The sequence below is a fragment of the Malus domestica genome, chromosome 12, assembly GCF_042453785.1.
Source record: "Malus domestica chromosome 12, GDT2T_hap1".
Lineage (NCBI taxonomy): Eukaryota > Viridiplantae > Streptophyta > Magnoliopsida > Rosales > Rosaceae > Malus > Malus domestica.
The window spans coordinates 3,857,510-3,880,377 of NC_091672.1; the positions used below are offsets into that span (position 1 = coordinate 3,857,510).

Sequence of the window (22,868 nt, forward strand, 5' to 3'; positions counted from 1 at the left end):
TTGTATCTTAAAAACTTATACTTTAAGAACCCTGGAACCCCTAAATTTCAAATCCTGTGTCCGCCGCGGCCTAAAAGTAAACCAAGACTTCATCAAATCAAGATCAGCCTCACTTTATTAATAGTGTCCATCTTTTGAATTGATCACCAAGAAATCAGACTCTACAAACCAAATCCCTTACTCTTGTCCCATTTCCGGTTGCCCCCAAATGTATGTAGCCGGTTGGCCGGTTCAGTTCAAACCTAGGTCCCACCAACCCTTCCTCCCTTTGAATTCAGATCCTCGTCGGATCATCTTTGTAAAGATTTCAAGAATTCATCAATCATGTTCATTCATTGTACATCGTGCGGTCAGGAATTATTTTAAATATTTTTATTTAAAATTCAATACAAACAGTACTTGACAAAAACTGATCACACGATATACGATGAACGGACACGATTCACGAATTTTCAAAATTCTTGTTAAAAAGAGCCGGAGAGGATCCTGTTGGTCTGCCTCCTACCCACTACTTATCCTCACACTGTACCCCAACCCTTTTCTCCACCTTAGACCTCCCAGCCCACATCACTCACTATTCATCACTGACTTGAGTGGCTGAGCTCTCCACAACCACCATGGCTGCCTCCACCGCCGCCCTCATCTCCTCCGTCCCCTCCCGCGCTTTCTCCTCCACCAAATCCACCCCTCTCGTCGCCGCCTTCTCCAAACCTATCTCCCAAACCCTAAACTTCCCCAAATCCATCCACGGCCTCCGCCTCCCGCGCGTCGCCCATTCTGCCTCCCTCCCCCGCGGCGACTCCCACACCCGCAAGTCCTTCATCGTCAAAGCCTCCGCCGGCGAGCTTCCCCTCGTCGGAAATGTTGCTCCTGATTTCGAAGCCGAGGCTGTTTTCGACCAAGAATTCGTCAATGTCGTATCTTTAATTTAACTCATAGCTTTTGATTTTTTTTCCTGCAATCGCATTCTGTAATTTGCTTGTGAGTGTACTAAAAGCGCTTTCTACAACCAGAAACGCTTACTGGGTTTGTTGGAAAAAAGTTGAAATGATTTTGGGTCATAAAAGCGCTTTCTAGAGAAGCATATGTCAGATGCTTTTTCAAGGCATTTCTAAGTGATTTTCTAGGAACTTTCAGTGAAAATTTCAATGCTTCTATAAAAAAAGAGCTTTCTGCAAAAGCAGTCTCAAACGAGTCTGAAATTGTTTCATTGCAACTGAAGCTTTGGTGTGGGATTTCAGGTCAAGCTCTCTGAGTACATTGGGAAGAAGTATGTGATTCTCTTTTTCTACCCATTGGACTTCACATTTGTTTGTCCTACAGGTTTGTTTTGCTTTCACAATCTCCAATTCTTCATACAAGTTTTTAATCTTTCATGGATGCTGAATGAATCTAACTGAATCGGATTGCTTTGTTCAAAATTTGTGAACCCAACTTGCAGAAATCACCGCTTTCAGTGACCGTCACGCAGAGTTTGCGGAGCTCAACACAGAAATCTTGGGTGTTTCAGTTGACAGTGTGGTAAGTTGCCCTGCTCCCCGCTATCTTCAATACCACAATCTGCCAGACATACCATAAAAAAGTCTATATTCTGCCTAGACATGCCACGAAAAAGTCAATATTCGGCCTAGACATGTTGTAGCCTTGGTCTTTTGCAAAGGCTAATAGCTGCATATGCACACGCGTTAATATGCTAACTTGCACCTTGAACTATTTGCCTGCTTTGTTCTTTTTTTTTTATTAGTAAACAATTATGTACCTTGGGAGCAGCCTCTCCATAAATGGGGGTAAGGCTAGCCGACATTCACCTCTCTCAGACCCTGCGTAAAGCGGGAGCCTTGTGCACTGGGTACGACCTTTTTGTTAAAAGTAAACAATTATGTACCGTATCGTGGGTTCTAAAAATATCAATCTTATGCTTTGGGATTTTTGACTTTGAAAAATGAAATTGGCCTCACGATACGGGTTGCAGACAATGCATGTGGTTTCGGTTGAGCCAAGAGGTTAATTCGCATTGTTGGTGGAGAAAGAACACACAATAGACAATGAGGATATTCAACTGTAATAAAAATTGCAAAGTTGAAATAGGAAAAAGAATGCACCCAGAATACTATATTTGAGGTTAATCAAAAGGAGCTACTAAGATTGGTGATATCAGAATGTTGTGTTCTCGCTAATGGTTGAAGAATGATGTGAATCTGCGTATTCTTCTGCGATTCCTTTGCGATTCTTTTGCTTATGTACATCTGACTTGTTCCTTTGATGTAAAATAGTTTTAAAATTGCTCTTCCTTAGATTGGTAAGATGGAACCGCGTTGGCCTTATGCTGTCTTTTTTTTGTAGTTTTCCCACCTTGCATGGGTCCAAACCGATAGGAAGTCTGGCGGTCTTGGTGACTTGAACTATCCATTGATCTCCGATGTCACCAAGTCAATTTCAAAATCGTATGGTGTGCTGATCCCAGATCAGGTATGATATCTAATAAAAATTGGTTCTGAATTTAACGAATGATCAACTTGTGAAAGACTCAGTGCTGTGAATTCTGGATTATTTAGAAGTTCGGTTTCTCTGTGATAGGGAATCACTTTGAGAGGACTCTTCATTATTGACAAGGAAGGCGTCATTCAACACTCCACCATTAACAATCTTGCCATTGGCCGTAGTGTGGATGAGACTAAGAGAACGCTCCAGGTAAACATATTCATCAAGCCCAAAATAGAAATGGGATGTTTTCGTTTCCAAGCTCTGTTGTATAGCTAAGAATTTCGTCATCATGTTTCATATTACATTTTCTAATCGTTTTTTTTCTTTCCCTTTCTTGGCTTGGGTTGGATCCTGCAGGCCTTGCAGTACGTGCAGGACAATCCCGATGAAGTTTGCCCTGCAGGGTGGAAGCCCGGGGAGAAGTCCATGAAGCCAGACCCCAAGGGCAGCAAAGAGTACTTCTCCGCAATATAGAGCTAGTACACTGCGTGTCCATGTCGGACTCAAATAGGACGTGTAAACGAGTTTTGTATTCGTGTAACCTCTTTTTTCAATCCTTGATCATTTTGAGCATCAGCATGTCACAATAAACCCCAATCAATGGGACTTGCCCGATTTTCAGCATATTCAAGTAGCATACAATTTCATTGTTGTCACTCTATTTTATCATGGAAACAGGCTGAGCCTATGTAATTTTATCTGATCAGAAACTTGTAAGATGGAGAGAATGATCATCGTCCCAGTTCTCTTTTGCTTCTATTTTCCGGGCAAGGGTCGGTTCGGTCCGACTAATCTTCATATCGTCATCTTATTCAGAATTTGAAGTGAGGACAAGATAATACAAGCTAAATAGTCAATGAATAAGATCAACCCGCAACTTTTATTATCGTTACGCAATTTGATTACTCAAGTGGTTAGTTCAGTATAGGGTTCCGCCATTTGATTACTCAAGTGGTTATTTCAGTATAGGGTTCCGCCGTGAAGCCAAATGGCAAATACGAATAACTGAACTCTTTATAAGCACATGTAAGATTTCTTAGTTCTCTGACGGGTTATTCATTTGACAATTGGGTTTTGCGTTGTTTCAACCTCACCTTGGTTTCAATACCTCGGTTACACAGCACGCGAAATTCGAATTTATGACTTTTGGTGGAGTCTGAACTTTTGACGAATCTCACAATGTGCTTAAAAATGAAGGTGGAATCTCACATGACTGCTTAGTAGAGCAGCAAGCTAGAGGCTTTTGAGCAAGTAAATTCTATCCACTAAAGATAAGTGGCCATTATCCATTTCTCTACCAATCATTGTAGCTTCTTGTCTTTGGAAGGCAAATTGAAGGAGAAGCTTTTGGAATGGAAGGAGTTCTGCATTCTTCAACACTAACCCTTCCCATTACCTGTCATCATATCTCCAAAACCCAGATCCTGAAAACAGCCAACCACAACCCCACGCAAAGGCCAATGCTAATGATCTCCACGTTCCCAGCAACACTGGGAACCAAAACTAGCACGAAATTCTCAACAATATTGGCAGCAGCAGCGGTTCAGCCTTCGCAGCCTCTCGATCTAACGGAAGACAATATTCGACAGGTCTTAGCCGATGCAAGGGTTGAATTCGGGCAGCTCTTCGACACTTCAGTTGGCATGACAGGTTGAACTTACTTATCTTTTGTGTTTTTTGATTCAGTTATGTTGTTGTTTCTGGTGGTGGGAAATCAGTTAAGATAAGGAGATGACTTGCAGGACAAGTAGACCTTGCTGAACTTGACGGACCCTTTGTGAAGATCAGTCTGAAAGGCCGGTTTTGGCACGAACGGAGCGTGGTTCTGGCTAGACTGGCCAATTATCTCAAGCAGAGGATCCCTGTGAGTTAGTTAACGCCAACTGATCAGTATTACTTTATTTTTTACACAAAAAATCACTGTCTTATTCTTTCAGTGATGAAAATCTAGTCCTTGTTCGATCTCAGGAAATTTTAGAGGTTGATATAGAAGATGAGAAGCAATTGGATGACAGCCCTGCAAACTTTTAGAGGTACTCACTACAGCTTACCCAAAACAGCAGCAACTTGTACTATGCTAAATTACCTTAAGTTTGGTTCCCAGCATACGTGGACTAGGCTAGTTGGTTAAGTTTGTGCGCACATGGTCCCTGACAACCAAAGTTTGAATCCCCTTCCTTGCAAATTAAAGTAGATTAGAATATCGCTTTGTCAATTTGGTTCCCCAAAACACTAGAAATACAGCTTTGGGCAGAAATTATATATGTTTTTTTTAATCAACAGTTGTATCAAATTTTTCCACGGAGAGTAGTATGCTGTCTATTACTTCAGTCATACGATCATATTAAGACCAACTGTCGACAAGGGTTTGTATTTGCAGGTTATAAACTTCAGACCAAAAAAGAAAGGTGTAACTATATATTTTAGACTGTCTGTAAAAGGGGTGAGTAGTTTAAGTAGTTTAGAGCATTTACCCGTGCATTTGAAGTTTTATGTTCGAATCCAAATGTTTAGTTCGGACATAGAAGTTGTTGAACCATAGTTGAGGTCATTAGAGAAATTTTCAGCTGCTGTGATGATTAGGATTTTGAATTTTCCTAGCATGCTTTGTTAGGATATCAAGTTCTAGATTCCCTATAGGTAAAAAGGGCGAAACAAAATAAACGCGAAGAAACACAAAAGTAAACTAATCATACAAACACAAGGACTTACGAGGTTCACTCAATATGAGCTAGGTTGTCCAGTTGCCACAAGATACCCACCATCAGAGAAGGAGGAGCACAATCACATATACTCAAAAGTGTTTCCTCACACTCACTTGTAATTAGGGTTTATAATCACATTTTTCAAAGCTCCCTCAATGCAACAATTGGTACTATCCAAATGATCACCAAGGTTGGGGCGATTGGGAGAGGTGGTAAATCAACTTATTCATTTGTTAATGGATACCCATAAGACCCATTTAGTTTGATTTCACTTTACACCATCATTAACACTACCAACCTCACGTCTGTATTATGGTGATATCAAATTAAACAAGTCTTAACCGGTAACTATTAACAACCTATTGAGTTGATTTGCCACCTCTAGCGATTGGTATGTCCACGCGAATGTCCAAACCTCTTGCTTTTTACTACTCGATCATGATTATACTTTAACCCAACTTAACACACGTTAATCATCTATGCACCCATGCACAAATGATTGACAATCGTTGATTGGTACCAATCAAGCATCAATCAAATCTCTTTATAGTTAGAGAATTGTTATTAGCATTCTAAAATTCTCATTATATACTCCAAAATTTTCTATATTTAAAAAGAAAAATAGACTTCTAATGACCGCAAAATAAAAATTTTGAAATACCAATAACATTTCTTTATAGTTTATGCTAAATTATATGAGTTTATACTCATAAAAGTGTTAAACTTGTTTCTTTCTTGACCTATTTATGTTGCAGTGCATTCAACCCGAAAAAAAGGTTCAAGTCTCTTATGAAGACCAAGTACACCCTTGGATTAGCACATAAGCAAGCAACTTACATTTTTGACATTCTTTATACAAAATAAAATGAACATGTTTCGCATTTCCCCATTAATTCTTTTTGGCATTTTTCCAGTAGTATTAGAAATTTAGAAGCCACCAAAGTATCTAAGAACTTGAGCAAAAGATTTGCAGATAACCTAAATACCAAGCTATATATGCCACCCAACAACAAGAGAAGCCCTTGATTTATTGACTATTGAGTTGAGAGTGAAGATCTTATTCTGATTCATTAGATCTATACCTAACTTAAATCCTTAATCAAGTGCAATTTGGACATTAATAATCTTCATGTGCCTCACATGCTGACACCACCTGGCGTTTAGAACTCAACCAACAAGCTGTCCTCAAGTTTCATGACAAACTATTTTTAATTGTATTGTAACCTAAACGCAGCAAACACAACCATTAATTGGTGCTAACTATAAAATTATAAGCCTAACTAACATATGCTTCCTGTTTGTTGTAAATTAAAACCAAAAATTGTGAATTGGTCGTTTTCTGTCAACTCAGTTGTCATGTTGCTTAGCTGCTATATCAAGTCTGCTAAATATGCTATATATGTATGAAACACAAGCCCTTTTCTAATACGTAATCGGTCCAGTAATCTTCTAAATTTTTTATACAGCGGATATTGGAAGAGTGAATGCTCATAAACAACTAAACTACAAGAACCTGAATACGTGCTGAGAAGAAAAATAGTTATTCGGCCTATTGTGCCAAGAAATGATATGTTCCATATATTCATTTCAACTCCAAAAACAACAATATCCAAATTTGAAGTTTGAGGCATATGGCGTTTTATCATAGTGGCGAAAAGCAATCACGCCTACACATCTTAATGGGTTTGATCACTACCCATTATCTTTCCTAACAACTAATAATTTAACTCACTGACGCTACTGTTTGTCAAGAAACAAAATTGAAGTTTGAGGGCCAAATGACAAGTTTTCGAATAGTTCAGAAATCATTTTTTTTTAACAATAGTCAGAGATCATTAGTTATAAGAAAAAACATAACAAAATCTGAAATATCAAACTCGAGACTTCAATTTGAGTATCTTTTTTTTTTTTTAGAATAAAAAACTGAATATATCATATATAGTTGTTATAACTTACACAATGACATTTTCTGAGAGTAAAGAAGCTGAAATGGAATTTAATTTCCTATTGCAATACATCTTTTCGTATAACCTGCTAACATTTTCCTCACAAATTTAAAGTAGAAACTATACATGTCCAGAAGACATCGTCACAAATTAAACAATCGACACAGTAGAACAACCATGTAGCTAGCCAAGAAGAAACTTGAATTGATTCCTTCACAGTTTTACAAAAAGGGCAATGCATTTCCTTCATCTTTTTCAATTTTTTTTCTTTTTTCCTATATATTATAAGAGGACCTTGAGAGAGTTTCTGGCTTCAGCTACAAAAACAAAAAACCCAAAGTTCCTCTGCCGCTGCTGCTGCTGCTGATGTACGGTGTCGTACCGTAAATTAACCGTATATACTGTGAAACCCAAAACGCAAAAAAAGGAGGGCTTTTGCATGATCAGTTGAGCGACACATCACGTTGCTACTCCTGGTTCAGACACATAACTTTTTCTGTCCACCTCTTCCCACACCAACTTTGATGTTATTTCATCGTGCTCTGGTACATATTCCTGAGGCCAAAATACCAAAACATATCATTAAGTAAATTTGTAAATTACGGTGTAGTTTCGTACTAATCTTCCCTGATGAAATTATACGAAAATACACATTTACTTTTGGTAACATGGGAGGGAGAAGTTAAACAACAAAAACTACGCAACAATTCTAACCTAGAAACCCTAGGTAAATCTTCAAACAAATCTAAACCTTGGTACTGAGAATAGTAAACTTAGTTGAAATCCAATTGTATGCAACTGGGGACAAGGACGCCTTTCCCCCAACCCAGCATTGTCGCCAAGGTTAGCCAGATGGAGTTGGGATGGACCCAAAGTTCTTAACCAGATTGAACCAGACCAACCCATAACAATGCAAAGGTTCTCTTATTTATTTGTTCTCAATTGAGAGAGTTGCATCCATATTATACAATGGAAATATCTTCATTTTTGGTTATATAAAAATCTAAGCTTAAAGTCTACTCTGTCCAGACCATCCTTATATTACCAAAACTTAAGCACATGCATAGGATCAGTGGGAATCTATGAGCATCATTGAGGCATAGTTTGAACACCTCAGGGACTTGGGAGTGTCCTCAAACCATACCACATCGATCCAGTCCGTTAATTATTCATCTTGATGATCATATTCTATTCTATGATGCATATGATATGATGAAAATAGGCACGAAGCATTACCTCCAGTTGTCTGACCAATTGCTTTGCAGTTGGAGCAGACACGATGATGTGCCGTGCAGTAGGAGAAATAAAGCCTTCATCAACGGCCTTATCAATAAAAGACAACAACGAATTGTAGTAACCGTCCACATTCAAAAGCCCCACCTACAAAAAACAAGTAATTCTAACTAAATTATTTAATTAATCAATCAATTCATTAATAATATCAACTTCAAACACCCATTTAATCTCCATATTATATGTATGTCGTTCATATGTCCTCATTGTCTTGTGACCAACAACACCCTTCTTTTGACCAACAACCTCACTTTGTTTAAACCTTAAAAAATTAAATTTGAGAAGATTTCTCCCATTCAAACGGAGATCCTCCAAATAATCAACCACCTAACTTATGTTATTTTTCCATGTGAATTAGAATTAAGTACCACATGCATTGATTTTCTATTATATGAAGCTTTCTCATACATCCATACCACTCAATAAGATTGACTCACATCACCACAAATATCATCTCCCGTCAACGATGCTAACTAATACTTATGGAATTATAAAATGAAAGAGAGAGAATCGTGTACTTAAGAAACATAGTATATTTACAAATCGTAGGCATATGATAGACCTATTAATTCATGGAGACAATGACACAATAAAATATTCTATAATGTGAAGAAATTGATTCTTAATTAGGGTTTAGTAGAAAATTTGGGGACATCAACAGTTATCTACAAGATCACAACTACATTTGAACAAACATACGACATGTAATCATGTGAGGGCTTGCTTCCTTGTAAAGTTTGGAATCACATGCAAACCCTTGTATAAAAAGGGGGTGGATAAATTTTAGAGATTTTCTTACAGGTTTGCGGTGGATTCCAAGTTGAGCCCAGGTAATGACTTCCAGCAATTCTTCTAGGGTACCATAGCCACCTGAACATAATAATTTCAATTAAAGGGTCTTACAAAAACAATTGAGAGTTGATTTGGATAATGGTTCAGAACTTCACATGCACATGGATGGCTTTCAACCCTAGATGCGTGTAAATCAAGAGTAAATTCCACATATATAACAGTTAACAATCAGCTATTCACGCTAACTTTAACATTCGACAACAATAATAATTTCACAAGTGACATGTCCGATTCATGGGTTAAAACCATACCAGGGAGGGCAATGAAAGCATCAGCTTGACGGGCCATCTCGGCTTTCCTTTGGTGCATATCTGAGACAGTTCTCACTTCTCCAACAGTTTCACCAGTTATCTACAACAATTTAATCAGATCACATAATTAATTAATCATTTAGAGATCGGCAAATGTATCACTTAAAATCAGCACATTTAAGCCTTTAAATGTACCTCTCTAGGCATTAATGTCCTCGGAATAACACTGCAAAAACACCACATGAACATTTATCAGCAAACCACTATATCGACACTACCTATTAATAACACTTTGGTTGTCAACCAAAACTCTAGGCATTAATAAAACTTATGTTCAATTTTGTAACTATATGAACATAAGTTTTTATGTTTTATTTACAGCAAACTCACAACCAGGTTAGTATATCATGTCCTATTTTAAAATAAAATAAAATATAAAATAAAAAGTATTCCCACGTTAGAAGAAACCACTTGTCATTATTCCAATTTTCATAACAGATTTATTTTTTTTAAATTTTAAAAACTAATTCCACTTCATAATAAAAAAACAAAATGAAAAGAAATTGTTCACAATGTGTGGGCATCCGCTAGTATATATTAACAAATGAATTTACTAAAAGTTCCTCATGGCCTAGTAGGCATATACTTGAATATTTAATTGATCAAAGATTTAGCAATTTGGGGACATCCGCTTCGACCTAGCAAGGGGCATTGACCATGCTAATTTGGAGCAGTTGTGTTTTCACAGAACGTGTTTAAACTTTTACGAGACCAAGGGCTCTTACATTACAGGGAAAGCAGGCTTTTTACAAAATGGAATGTCACTTTCTCTAAAAGTCTCCATAATTTTACCAATTATATTTTCCATTTCTGTAAATCTTTCTAACTGGAAGTTCCAGAGGGAACTGACATTGTAAGAATTTAAAGGAGGTTAACTTTTAGAATTTACTGTAGATCACATAAAGCGGTTCGAAACCATGTTTACAATACCAGACGACACGGTAATTTTGCATAAATATGTGAACCTTTTTGTCCCAATAAAAAAAATGGAAGAAGGGAATGCACAAATTCCATTATAAAATAAAGAAAACTAATGAAAATGACTTGAAAACTTTGAGTTTTAATGATAAGAACAAAATAAAGGGTAAAATGAATAGTACCATGATTGATTTTTTAGTGTAAAAATATAATTTTTCGTTCAAGTGAACAGTACCGAATACTTTAATAGGGATTAATTTGCATGGTATGGTTCAATAAAAAATAAGAATGCAACCCAATTTGGCCAATCATGTCATTACGGTAGCTTATGCGTGTGTTGTGTGTATATGAGAGAGAGAGAGAGAGAGAGAGAGAGAGAGAGAGAGAGAGCGAGCGAGCGAGCGCTACAAACCCTAGGACATGGCGCCCGCCATCATGAACTGCCTGAGAAACAAGACCCATCAATCCCACGCTTCCACCACCATAGACCAGATCAATCCTTCTCTCCACCTTCCAAAAACACATCGAAATTAAAAACCCATCAACGTGTCAGAAACCCAGTTCCCATAAAATATAAATTAGAGTATGATTTGATTGAAACAAACTTGAAGAAGAATGGCAGCAAATAGGTATTAAATTAAAAACCCTAACTAGGTAAAAAGAGGCTACTGAGTGAACATTAATTAGTATTATTACAAAAAATAGGTATTAAATTTCTTGTCATGGAAGAACCCCATAAACAAAAATCATGGAGATGAGGTTCAGTCATGGAAGCTTGTGAACACGCTTTAAAGGGTCATGATACCGAGAGAGCACGTTTGGTTCCCTCCTGGCCGCCTGGAGAGAATTAATAAAAACCACATAGATGCCGGTACTACTGCTGCAAAACTAATTTATTTTATAAAAATAAAAGGGTTTAATTAAAATCAAAACTCAGATCATGCAAGAAAGCCGCTTAACTGACAGCCAGTTTACAGCTTGCACCCTCTCCTTCCTCCCTCCCTCCCTCTCTCTCATGCCAAACATAAACCCTAATCAGGCTCAATGCTAGCTAGCTCTAGGTCTTGAACAATGATAAGCCCACGTTGAAGGCTTGTTTGGTTGCAACACGCAACCCTTCACACCTCCACACTACTTGAGAAAACTTGGACAAATTGGCTAGAGTAGTGAGCTTTCGCTCTGCACCCAAGTTCGAAGCACCGTCCTCGTGGTTTGCTTCTATTCTTCTTTTTACAAGCTTCCATAGGAGCAAACCAAAATAGGAGAAAATTTAAAAATTGGAAGACTAGGAATTGACCACAAACATTGTTTTAGGAAATTACATTAACCAAAAATGGAAACAATGTATCAATGCATTAAATCCAAATTCCTATGAAAGTCAAAGAAGATAAATATGGCTTCTCTGAAACCCAGGAGTAGAATCATTTGCAGAAAACCGAAATAGATCAATTTGGTATATATGCACATATATACGATTAAACACTTTCTCTGAAACATAGATCTTTCGGCGATGAACTGTTCCAATTTATGTGGGAATTTTGGAACCCAAAAGGATGAATATATAAGAACAAAAAGAGAGAGATTGAAAGAGAAAATATAAAAATGAATCGAACGTTGATTACCAGTTCCTTCCCAAGTTCAACAGCAGCTTCTTGGTAGCTGGCCTTCTTCCCTGAACTGCTACCACAAAAAACACAAATCCTATTGAATCTCGACTTTGTCTCTTCCATCTCTCTCTCTCTCTCTCTCTCTCTCTCTCTCTCTATGATCTCAGAAAGAGAATAATGATGATCTTCTGAGCAAGTGAGGGAGGGGGATGGTTGGGAATGAAAACAAAGTGAGTATTTGTTTATATGGGAGAGGCAGATTGTCTGTCTTCCTGTTTGGGTGTCTTTCTCATTCCTTCCTATTTTATGCAGTCACGGTTAAGTCACATGAACGTTTTATATTAACTTTTTTATAAAAATAATAAGATAAAAAGTAATAAAAAAATAAAATATTAACTTAACTTAATCATAACTGTACAAATAAAAAGAAATGAAAAAAACGCCCAAAGAGGAGAGGGAATACAATCTTCCTCCATATTATAACGCCTTCGCCAAGTATATATTTGTATATATAGAGTAGGCATAGGGCTCTCTAGAGCACTCACTTTCCCATTTGAAAGGTTGAAAATATTTTAATGGTTTGTTTGGAATTTGTTATTTAGAAACCGCTTTTATTTATCAATATTATTTTTTTATCATAGTACTTTTCAGTATTGCAGTTATAAGAAAAAGTTTGTTGTTTTTTTTTTTTGGAAAACAAAAAAAAAAAAAAAGTTTGTTGTTTGATAGGAACCAACTAAATAATTTTGAATTATATAAGATGTTAAATAGAGTTGTTGGTTGTAAAACATAGACATATTAGATAGCCATATTATAATATAAGTAATAACCATGGGAATAGGATCCTATTCAGAATCTTCTGGACGAGGATTTCAGAGATTACTTTATCGTGTTCACTCATTTGTCATCTTGTGATAAAAAATCAATTCAAAATATTTTTGTTTAAAATTGAACACAAACATGACCTGACGAAAAGTGATCACATGATGTACAATGAACGAACATGATGAAGTGATCCCCGGATTTCTCCCAAAGAGGATCCAGAAAAGATGCTCATCCTTAACCATGGGATGTTCCAAGTAACTCTCGAGCAACTTAATGAATTATTTTGAGTTGATTAGTGTGATTCCGTGCAACCGATACATTTGCATTGCACAACCACTAGGTCTTAAGTTTTTTTTATGGTTAAGTTATGACTGGAGGTGGGCACGGTTCAGTTTAGTGCAATTTTGAGTGAAATCGCAACTGTAACTGAAACATTTTACGGTGCGATGTGCAGTTTTAACTAGGGGTGGGCAAACGGGTAGGGGACCCTAGGGTCGGGGCGGGTAATCACGGTTCGGGGCGAGTCCAATTTTTTTAGAGAGTGAATGGGACGGGGGCGGGGCGGTTCCAAATCTTGAGACCTATGAGGCCCGAGACCGGCCCGTTTCTATTATACAATGGATGGGCTTTGCTGGGGGATTAGAAAGTTAGAAACCAACCAATTTAGATGAATGGATGGGCCCATTCCTATCATACTATGAAACCTTCCAAAGTTTATATCAAACAAACTTGGCAATTTCCTCAAGGAAATCTCGCTCTATCATTTTAAAACCTTCCATAGCCTTCTCTCTTCTTCTATTCCAAATTGAAACCCACCATTTCTTCCATCTCTTATTTCTCACCCTTGATTTTATCGAAATTTTACTTGGACGAACATGGCGCAAGGCTCCAGATCAGAGAAGACGGTGGGCTCTAGATCGACGAAGATGACACGATGGACGTGCTTTCCATCATCGGTGTAGGAAAAGATGGTGTTGAAGGCGTCGTCGCCGCGGCTGACGATCTGTCTTGGGCATATGACCATTTGGTCATTGATGCATCTGGGTTTCACGACGTCGGAGGAAGACGAGACTCAGAATGAAACGTTTCTGTTGGACCTGTGGACCCGGCCCTAACCGGCTCGTTTAACATGGACCGGGTTAGGTTCGGTTCTTAATTCAAAAACTTCAATACCCGCCCCGCCTCGTCCCATTGCATTTTAAAAACGGGTCCGGTCCAGTCCCTCCAAATTTGGCCCCGGCCCAGGTCATGCCCACACCTAGTTTTAACGTGCGCCAAAACTGAAATGAAACCAAACTGTTTGGTTTGATTTGGTGTGGTTTCAAATGGTTTTGGTTTAGTTTTTGAAAAGAAAAAAATGTACAGTTTAAAATTTACACCCTATCTACACATAAGACGGCCTCATTTTCCACACAATACATGTTTACACCTATCTAATCTAAGTGTTAATTTATGCTGAAAATTAATAAAATAGAATCTTCTGCATGTTTTTTCACTTGGCCAAGAAGGAGATTTGTATTTGGCAGCAGGGGTTGATTAGCTTAATAAAACCTACACTGTACATGTACATGGGGAGAATGGGAGAATTGTTTATAAGTCAACACACTATATTTGCTTTGTAACAGATGACATATATTCCAACTCCATGTATATAGATATAAGCACTTGTTTTTGCACCCTTATATGTTAATTACTAAGCTGGTATAGTACCAAAAAAATTGTAAGTTTGCACAAGAAAATTACATGTTAATCCTAATGCAAGTGTTAATTTGCACTATCTACTATTAAGCTTATGGTTATTAAATCTAAGGCCATCTCCAACCGAAGGGTCCAGAGGGCCCGAGGGCCGAAAATAGCCCTAAAACCGTCTCCAACCGAAGGCTAGGCCAGAGGGCTCGGGAATCTGGGAGGGCCCCACGGGATCAGAGAGGGCTGGAGGGCTGGCTGCTTTCGGCCAGCCAGCCAGCCCCGGGCTGGCTATTTTTTTTTTTAATGTTTCTCATTTCTGTCGGTTATAACCGACAGAAATAATATAATATATATAATATATATTATTTCTCTCGGTTATAACCGACAGAAATAACAATTTGAATTTAAACTTCCAACGGCTAGCGCCACTAGCCGTTGTAAACCTTTTTTTTTTTTTTTATGAATTTAAACCTTTTTTTTTCTTTTTTTTTCTATAACTTCCTATAACTTCTATTTTACAAAATTTGTTTCAATTTTTTTTAATTCTATTTTTTTCCTATAACTTATATTTTACAAAATTTGGTTCATATTTTTTTCATATAACTTCTATTTTACAAAATTTGTTTCATATTTTTTTTTAAATTCCATTTTTTTCCTATAACTTCTATTTCACAAAATTTGTTTCATATTTTTTTTAAATTCTATTTTTTTTCCTATAACTTCCTAAACCATTATACAACATTAAATTAAATTAAGTAACATGAAACAACATTAAACAATATGAAACAACATTAAATAACATTAACCAACATAAAAATTATACAACATTAACCAACATGATTTTTAAATAAAATTAAGTTGTAGTTTTTAAATAATAAATTATGTTTGGCCCTATGACCCTTTGGCCCTCGGTTGGAGACGGTTTTTTGTGACAGGGCTAAAACGAGCCCTCTGGCCCTCTGGCCCTCGGTTGGAGACGGAGGCAAATATGGCCATGTACTGTTCATTAAAATATTAATATCTTGGAGAATCTTGGAAGGCCAGAGGGCTAAAACGAGCCCTCTGGCCAACCATTGGTTGGAGATGGCCTAAGAACATGGTTTGTAGCTGGGGAGGATTTTGTTAATCTACTCTTCTGTTTTCTAAAGAAATGCAGGCTAGCTCTTCCTCTTCGAAATGCTGCATTGATAAGTAATAATTGTTAAATAGAATAAGGGTGGAAAGGGATGACATTCTAGTGTAATTGAGTTCATACTAAATGTATGGACTCTAACAAACAACCAATTAAAGTATGACATTTAATTTGAGGTACAATTTTGGTTTCAGTGCGGTTTTCAAAAGTCAAAACCGAAACCAAACTGTTTCCTACCGTACGGTTCGATTTCAAAACCGCAAAATCGAACATTTCGGTGCGGTTCAATTTTATTCGTGTTTTTTGTTTCAAGTGTCTACCCCTAGTTACAATTTCATAATAGAAGAGAAGTACAATAAAGAGACTCCAATAATAGGAAGAATAAGCAAAACTTTCATACGGTTACCGAGGAAAAACAAAGGGCATTCAGATTTTAGAGTTGGATGATATTAGGTATACTAAATTGTTAAATTAAATTTACAAATTAAATGATGTATCACCAATAAAAAAATAAGCCGTTAACCAATCGCTAGTTGAAGTCGTAAGGACAATGAGACCTTGGCTTCCGTTGTTATCTGGTATGGAGTCTCGCTTAAGAGTGGAGAGCATGAAAAACATTATAATGCTAAATGGAATATACAATTCTCATCGTGCAACCCTGCATTTATTTTCTATTATCGTCAATTACTTCTTTATTTTTTCTAATAAATATTAATTGGATAATTTCCATTTCTCTACTCTAAGAATTGGAAAGTTTTGATTTACTATACATAATGGACCAAGAAGAACTTCCAATATTCAAAATAAAGGGCCGCATAGTTTTGTTTGTTGCGACTTGATTTTCACAATTTTTTTTTGGAAAAAAAAAAGGAGATGAAATTACATTAAAAACCTTCTAGGGCAATCAATGGCGGATGCACTAAGGGACTAGAAAAGATAAGTGGCTATGAGGACCTCTAAGGACCACCCAAGCTTAAGCATGTGGTGGAGGAGAAGGGTACAACATCAGACGGACGGGTCCATATTTTGCAAATTATTAAAAAAAAAAAAAGAAGAAGACTATTCTATTTTTTAAAAGATTTCGTCATGACAACGTTGTTTTGAACCAAACCATTTAAAACAAAATAAAAAACAAGTCTTCTTCTTAGGTCATATGAGGGAGACTTTTTTTAATTAAAAATAATAAATCAAGAGAGGATTCGCTTTCCTCCTGCCTGATATCTCCATCCATTACCATTTTGTATTCACTATCCCAATTGAGTAATTCCTAATTTCAATTCCCTTTTTCCTCTAACTACACCCAACCAATCACCATGCCACCACCAGCGATAATCATTATTGATTAGGTAATACTAGAGAGACTAACTTTGTAAACAAAAAATTTGTAAATTAAATGACATGGAAATTGATATTAGATTATTACTTAAGCATGATAAACATGCTCATACTTATTGGTGACACATCATTTAATTAGTTTGCAAATTTTGTCTATAAATTTAGTTTATCTAGTAATATCCTTATCGATTAGTTCTACAATCCTTTTCCAAATACTTCAAGTTCATTTTGGATAGTTTCAATCTCATTCTGGATAGTTCAATTCTAATGGATAGTTCCAAATGATTGAAGATCTATTTTTTCTTCTATAGACAATGAAACTATCATAACATGTTTTGAGAGTATGAAACCTCATCGTGGACAAATTCAGTCTTTGTAACTTGTAATGTTATTTGTATAAAAATTATGAATGAAAAGTTGGTAGTTTATTGTTTAATTTTTTAATATTATTTTCATCTTTTTAAACTTTTATATTTGTACCACCCGATATTAAAATCTTAAATCCGTCATTGGGCGACCATTACAAATAACATCTACTAGAAAAGCATGACAAGCGCACTGTGAGACAATAACTTTAGTATCTAGTTCTTTTGTGCTGATTGCTTCCTTACCCACTTCTACGCTATTGTGCTTGAAATTTATGTTGTTTTGTAAACGTTCTTGTTGTGATGTTGGAAATTTAACTAAATTTGTTATTAAGATAAAAAAAGGAATTTGGGATTTTGGGATTTTGCTATGGCCGGTGGATTGGCTTAAAAGTATTTAATTTGTAATTTATTTTACGGCATATTTAGATTAAACAAGCATAATTTCTATTGTTAAAAGTAAGTTAGAAAATTATCCCTCATTAATCTAATTATTTGGTTCACATGCAAGTTAGTATGTAAGTACAATAGATTATATATCTTTGGTCAGAAGGAGGAAAACAATAATAAGAATAAACAATATGTTGTAAAATAGTGGGTATGTTTGCCCACATGTATATAGTAACTCATTCATAAGTTTAATAGTGTCATTTGTTTGTTTTCTATGAGGTTGCTCTATAAATAGAGCACTACATTTGATCAAATTAGACTTGGAAGAGAAAAAACAACTAATAGCAATAATATACATTACTTCCTCTGCAACAGCTTGTGTTGGTATAATATTTTGCAACTGCTTCGCTCCTGTCCTTAGTAAAGGTTATCTCTCTAAATTTTGCATATGTATAACATGTTATCAGCACGAGTCTCTAATTATTTATCATTTCGCTTCACCGAAAGAAAAAAAAAATGTTTCCTCTAAGGTTTTTACTATTCTTCTTCTTCCTCTGCCTCAATTGCTGGATATACCCTCGCGAAGAACTGTTTACACCATGTTTACTTCTAGTTCTCAACCTAACAGTTACTTATATCTTTGATTTCTTGTTTTGTGCAACTCTTGACTATTAACCCAGTGTTTATTTATGCAATCCAAGATGGTGCGGTATCATCGCCTATCTTGGACTGCAAATCTAATTTTACTGCAAATTTTAAGCGGAGCGGTATAATCGCCCACCCTATCCTACATATTTAAATTTACATGCTATTTAATTTTATTGCAATTTTAGGTGGTGTAGAATAATCACCCACCATGCTCTACATATTTAAATTTTATCGCAATTTTAGGTGATACGGTATAATCATTCATCCTTCTTTGCATATTTAAATTTTATCGCAATTTTAGGTGGTGCGGTATAATTGTCCACCCTGCTTTGCATATTTAAATTTTATTGCAATTTTAGGTGGTGCAGTATAATCATCCACCCTGCTTTGCATATTTAAATTTTATCGCAATTTTAGGTGGTGCGGTATAATCGTCCACCTTACTCTACATATTTAAATTTTCTTGCTGATTAAAGTGGTGCGGAATAATCGCCTATCCTATACTTGTTTGAATGGTACGATACAATTGCCATTCTCATTAATCATGTAAATCTCGAGCCTGAAGTTTCGAGTACTTATCATTTTGGCCTGAAGATAAAAAATTTGTAAGAACCAGAAGTTTTAACAATATATTCCTCCAGAACACATATTATTGCAAGTTCTTACACACCTCATTTTTCTTTCAAAAAAGAAAATGGCAAACTTGGCAAAGCTTGATTTTGCTACCCTGGACATTACTGGGAAGAATTACCTTACCTGGGTACTGGATACCAAGATCCATCTGGAAGCAGCGAATCTTGGAGATACCATTAGGAAAGAGAGCAGCCTATCCTCTTGCCATGATTTTTATTCGTCGCCATCTTGATGAGACACTAAAGAGCGAGTACTTAACGGTTGAAGATCTGTTAGCCCTCTGGAATGCCTTGAGAAACGGATACAATCACCAGACAACGGTGATTCTTCCAAGAGCTCGTTATGACTGGACTCACCTAAGGATCCATGATTTCAAGTCAGTGGCTGAGTACAATTCTGTGTTGTTCAGAATTACCTCTCAGATGAAGCTATGTGGGGATACTATTACTGATGAGATGTTATTGGAAAAGACTTTCAACATATTTCATGCCTCTAACATGCTCCTGCAGCAGCAGTATAAAGCGCGAGGCTTCACTAAATACAACCAGCTGATATTTGTGCTCCTGGTAGCTGAACAGAACAATGAGCACCTGATGAAAAACCATAATTCCTGACCTACTGGATCAGCACCGTTCCCAGAGATTCCGCTCCCTCATGAATTTATCTTGAATCGGGATCTTTTGGCTCAACTTTATCCCAGTTTCGCTGAAGGAGCAACCCCATTTTTCACCTTGAATTGGTTTGAAAAAGGATCTTAGAATGTCTAGGGTTGGGCCATGAGGGTCTCTTAAGGCTTTCGTTTTTCTTTTCATCAGATTTATTTCACAAAGACTTGCCATGGTAAGGAAAAAGGGAGGAACAAGCACACTTGGAGAGCCCAGTATAACGGAGAGTTGTATGCTGCGTTCGGGAATGATGAATCGCTCCCGGAAAGAAATCTATTGATCCTCTCCCAATTAGTTGGACCGTACCCATTTTTTTCTAATCCTTCGATAAAAAGATTCATTCTCTTCATAAAAAATATGAGGTAGAACCAATAAAGATTTCTTTTTCCTCCCGTGGCAATAATTACAAACTAGGATGTGGCCACAAGCAAGGCCTGTGGAACGGGAAAGGCAAGAACCATGGTGTCTAGTTTCACAACCAGGATCCAAAGCATAATCCAGGCCCAAGCTTTAAAAATGCAAATCGCCAGAAAGGAAAAGCTCATATGAACACTCCTAGAAATCCTGAAGGAGTTTGCCATACGTGTGGTGGCAACAAACATTGGGCGCGTACTTGTCGCACCCAAAGGATCTGGTGGATCTATATCAAGCCTCATTCAAGGAGAAGGGTGTCGAGATCAATTTCTTCGACCAGACTCAACCAATGGAAACCCCTAATCCAGTGACCAATTTATCAGGACAGTTAAACACAACCCACCTGGATGCTACAGAATTTATTAATGAAAGAGGGAATGAAGTTTATGGGTCTGATTTAATTATTTATGTTTAATGTACTCTTGTTATTTGTACTTTTGGTTTAATGCTCGCATTTTCAATTCAATAAAAGTAGTATTCCAGTATGAATAAACTACTTTTTCTTTACTCAGATAACATGGATAAAAATTATGGTTATTCTCAAAACAAGCGCAATGGCGGAGATTTTTGTCTTGCAGACAGCGCAACCACACATTCAATACTTCGAGATCGAAGGTATTTCTCGAATTTGGTACTTGCAAAAGTAAAGGTAACAACAATATCAGGGCAATCATATGTAATTGAAAGCTCAGGAAAAGCCCAGATTATGTTACCAAATGGAACAATATTGTCCATAAAGAATGCATTATATGCTACTTGATCCATTTGAAATTTGTTGAGTTTTAAAGACATATGTCTAAATGGATATCACATTGAAACGAAAAGTGTAGAAAATGTGGAATATTTATGCATTACCTCCAATAATACCCAGAAGCATATATTGGAGAAGTTGCATGGTTTATCGAGTGGATTGTATTATACATACATAAAGACAGTTGAGGCATATACTGAACCAGAAGTTCATTGATTCAAAGGTTTACATGCTTTGGCATGACCGTTTAGGTCATCCAGGATCTACCATGATGCGTAAAATCATTACCAACTCTAATGGACATCCATTATTGAGCAGACACATTGATGTCTCAAATGATAACCCTTGCAAGGCTTGTTCCCAAGGGAAGTTGGTAATTAGACCATCACAACTATAGTTTGATGATGAATCCCCATTATTTTTGCAAAGAATTCAAGGGGATATTTGTGGACCTATTCAACCACCTTGTGGACCATTTCAATATTTTATGGTTTTGGTTGATGCATCTACCCGATGGTCACATGTTTGCCTATTGTCTATTGAAATGTAACTTTTGCGAGACTTCTTGCTCAGATAATTAAGTTGCGAGCACAGTTCCCAAATCATCCCATTAAGTCCATTCGACTTGATAACGTTGGTGCATTTACGTCTCAAACCTTTGATGATTACTGCATGGCACTACCCAAGATGGTTTAGCAGAGGCATTTATCAAGCGGCTTCAATTAATAACCTGAACTGTGCTCATGAAAACGAAATTGCCAGTCTCTGCATGGGGACATGCTATCTTACATACAACATCATTGGTTCGACTGAGACCCATAGCCAACCACCAACACTCATCAATACAACTCGTGTTTGGACATCAGCCAAATATATCACATTTACGAGTTTTTGCTTGTGTTGTTTATGTGCCTATTGCACCGCCACAACGAACTAAAATGGGACCTCAGTGCAGACTGAGAATTTATATGGGTTTTGATTCATCATCTATCATTAGATATTTGGAACCTTTGACTGGTGATATGTTTATAGCTCGTTTTGCTGATTGTCATTTTAATGAGACAATTTTCCCGTCGTTAGGGTTAGAAAAAACTGTTCCAGAATAACGGCAAGAGCTGACATGGTTTGTTCCCACCTTATCTCATTTTAATCCACGAAGCACTCAATGTGAAAATGATCGTTCATCTTCAAGGTATTGCTAATCAAATGCTAGATGCATTTAATGATGCTTCGAAAGTGATAAAGTCACATATACCAGCTGCAAAAGCACCTGCAAGAATTGATGTCCATGTTGGACAAAATAAAATGGCAGTGAATGATTCATCCAATGCATGCCTGAAGCGTGGTAGACCCCCAGGTTCAAAAGATTCAGCCCCTCGAAAGAGAAAGATGAGGGTACAGTTGAACCCAAATGATATCATTCAAGAAAAGAAATTGAATGATAAATCCATAATTCATGATTCTATAGTTTCAAAAAAAGAAAATGTCCTTGATAAGACAACTGTCCCTAAAGAGACAGAAGTACATGAAAGCAAAGAAATATCCATAAATTATGCATGTACTAATGAATTGTGGGATCGAAATGAAATAATCATCGACGACATGTTTGCATTTGCAATAGCCATTGAAATTATATTAAGTGATGATATTGAGCCCCGCTCTGTTGATGAATGCAGACAGAGACAAGATTGGCCTAAGCGGAAAGATGTAATCCAGGCAGAATTAAATTCCTTGGAAAGACGAAGTGTTTTTGGACCAGTAGTCCAAACCCCGCCTGGTGTGAACCCCGTAGGTTACAAATGGGTATTCACAAGGAAACGCAACGAGAAAAATGAGATTGCAAGATATAAAGCACGACTGGTTGCACAAGGTTTTTCACAAAGACCTGGAATTGATTATGAAGAG

At 36.9% G+C, this 22,868-nt stretch overlaps 4 protein-coding genes and 1 long non-coding RNA gene across 6 annotated transcripts; 3 read left to right on the forward strand and 2 right to left on the reverse strand.

Moving 5' to 3' along the window:
• The first annotated feature begins 99 nt into the window (after positions 1-99).
• On the forward strand, positions 100-3,108 carry LOC103449520 (2-Cys peroxiredoxin BAS1, chloroplastic-like). The gene is made up of 6 exons (XM_008388843.4): positions 100-914; positions 1,242-1,323; positions 1,442-1,521; positions 2,344-2,469; positions 2,578-2,691; positions 2,842-3,108. Exons 1-6 carry the CDS (start codon positions 618-620, stop codon positions 2,956-2,958), a joined length of 816 nt encoding a protein of 271 aa, XP_008387065.2. The 5' UTR covers positions 100-617; the 3' UTR covers positions 2,959-3,108.
• LOC139190023 (uncharacterized) lies at positions 665-2,345 on the reverse strand. The gene is made up of 2 exons (XR_011573993.1): positions 1,886-2,345; positions 665-1,759 (listed from the first exon to the last, which is right to left on the reverse strand). It is a non-coding gene; the product is annotated as an uncharacterized lncRNA (long non-coding RNA).
• A 385-nt stretch (positions 3,109-3,493) lies between the features above and the next one.
• On the forward strand, positions 3,494-6,082 carry LOC103449521 (uncharacterized). Of its 2 annotated transcripts, XR_001791759.3 has the most exons (5): positions 3,494-4,134; positions 4,227-4,348; positions 4,453-4,517; positions 4,865-4,927; positions 5,945-6,082. XR_001791759.3 is itself a non-coding variant. In XM_008388845.4 (4 exons), the coding sequence occupies exons 1-3, from the start codon at positions 3,837-3,839 to the stop codon at positions 4,513-4,515; spliced, it is 483 nt and encodes a 160-aa protein (XP_008387067.2). In that variant the 5' UTR covers positions 3,494-3,836; the 3' UTR covers positions 4,516-4,517; positions 5,945-6,082. The 2 variants fall into 2 exon arrangements, 1 of the variants encoding a protein (XP_008387067.2); XM_008388845.4 differs by lacking the exon at positions 4,865-4,927.
• Positions 6,083-7,166: 1,084 nt separating this feature from the next.
• Positions 7,167-12,307, reverse strand: LOC103413523 (cytokinin riboside 5'-monophosphate phosphoribohydrolase LOG7). The gene is made up of 7 exons (XM_029089550.2): positions 12,132-12,307; positions 10,922-11,019; positions 9,727-9,757; positions 9,532-9,631; positions 9,228-9,298; positions 8,372-8,515; positions 7,167-7,690 (listed from the first exon to the last, which is right to left on the reverse strand). Exons 1-7 carry the CDS (start codon positions 12,237-12,239, stop codon positions 7,595-7,597), a joined length of 648 nt encoding a protein of 215 aa, XP_028945383.1. The 5' UTR covers positions 12,240-12,307; the 3' UTR covers positions 7,167-7,594.
• A 7,032-nt stretch (positions 12,308-19,339) lies between these two features.
• LOC139190123 (uncharacterized) lies at positions 19,340-19,747 on the forward strand. Its single transcript, XM_070809901.1, has one exon. It carries the CDS (start codon positions 19,340-19,342, stop codon positions 19,745-19,747), a length of 408 nt encoding a protein of 135 aa, XP_070666002.1.
• Positions 19,748-22,868: the final 3,121 nt, after the last annotated feature.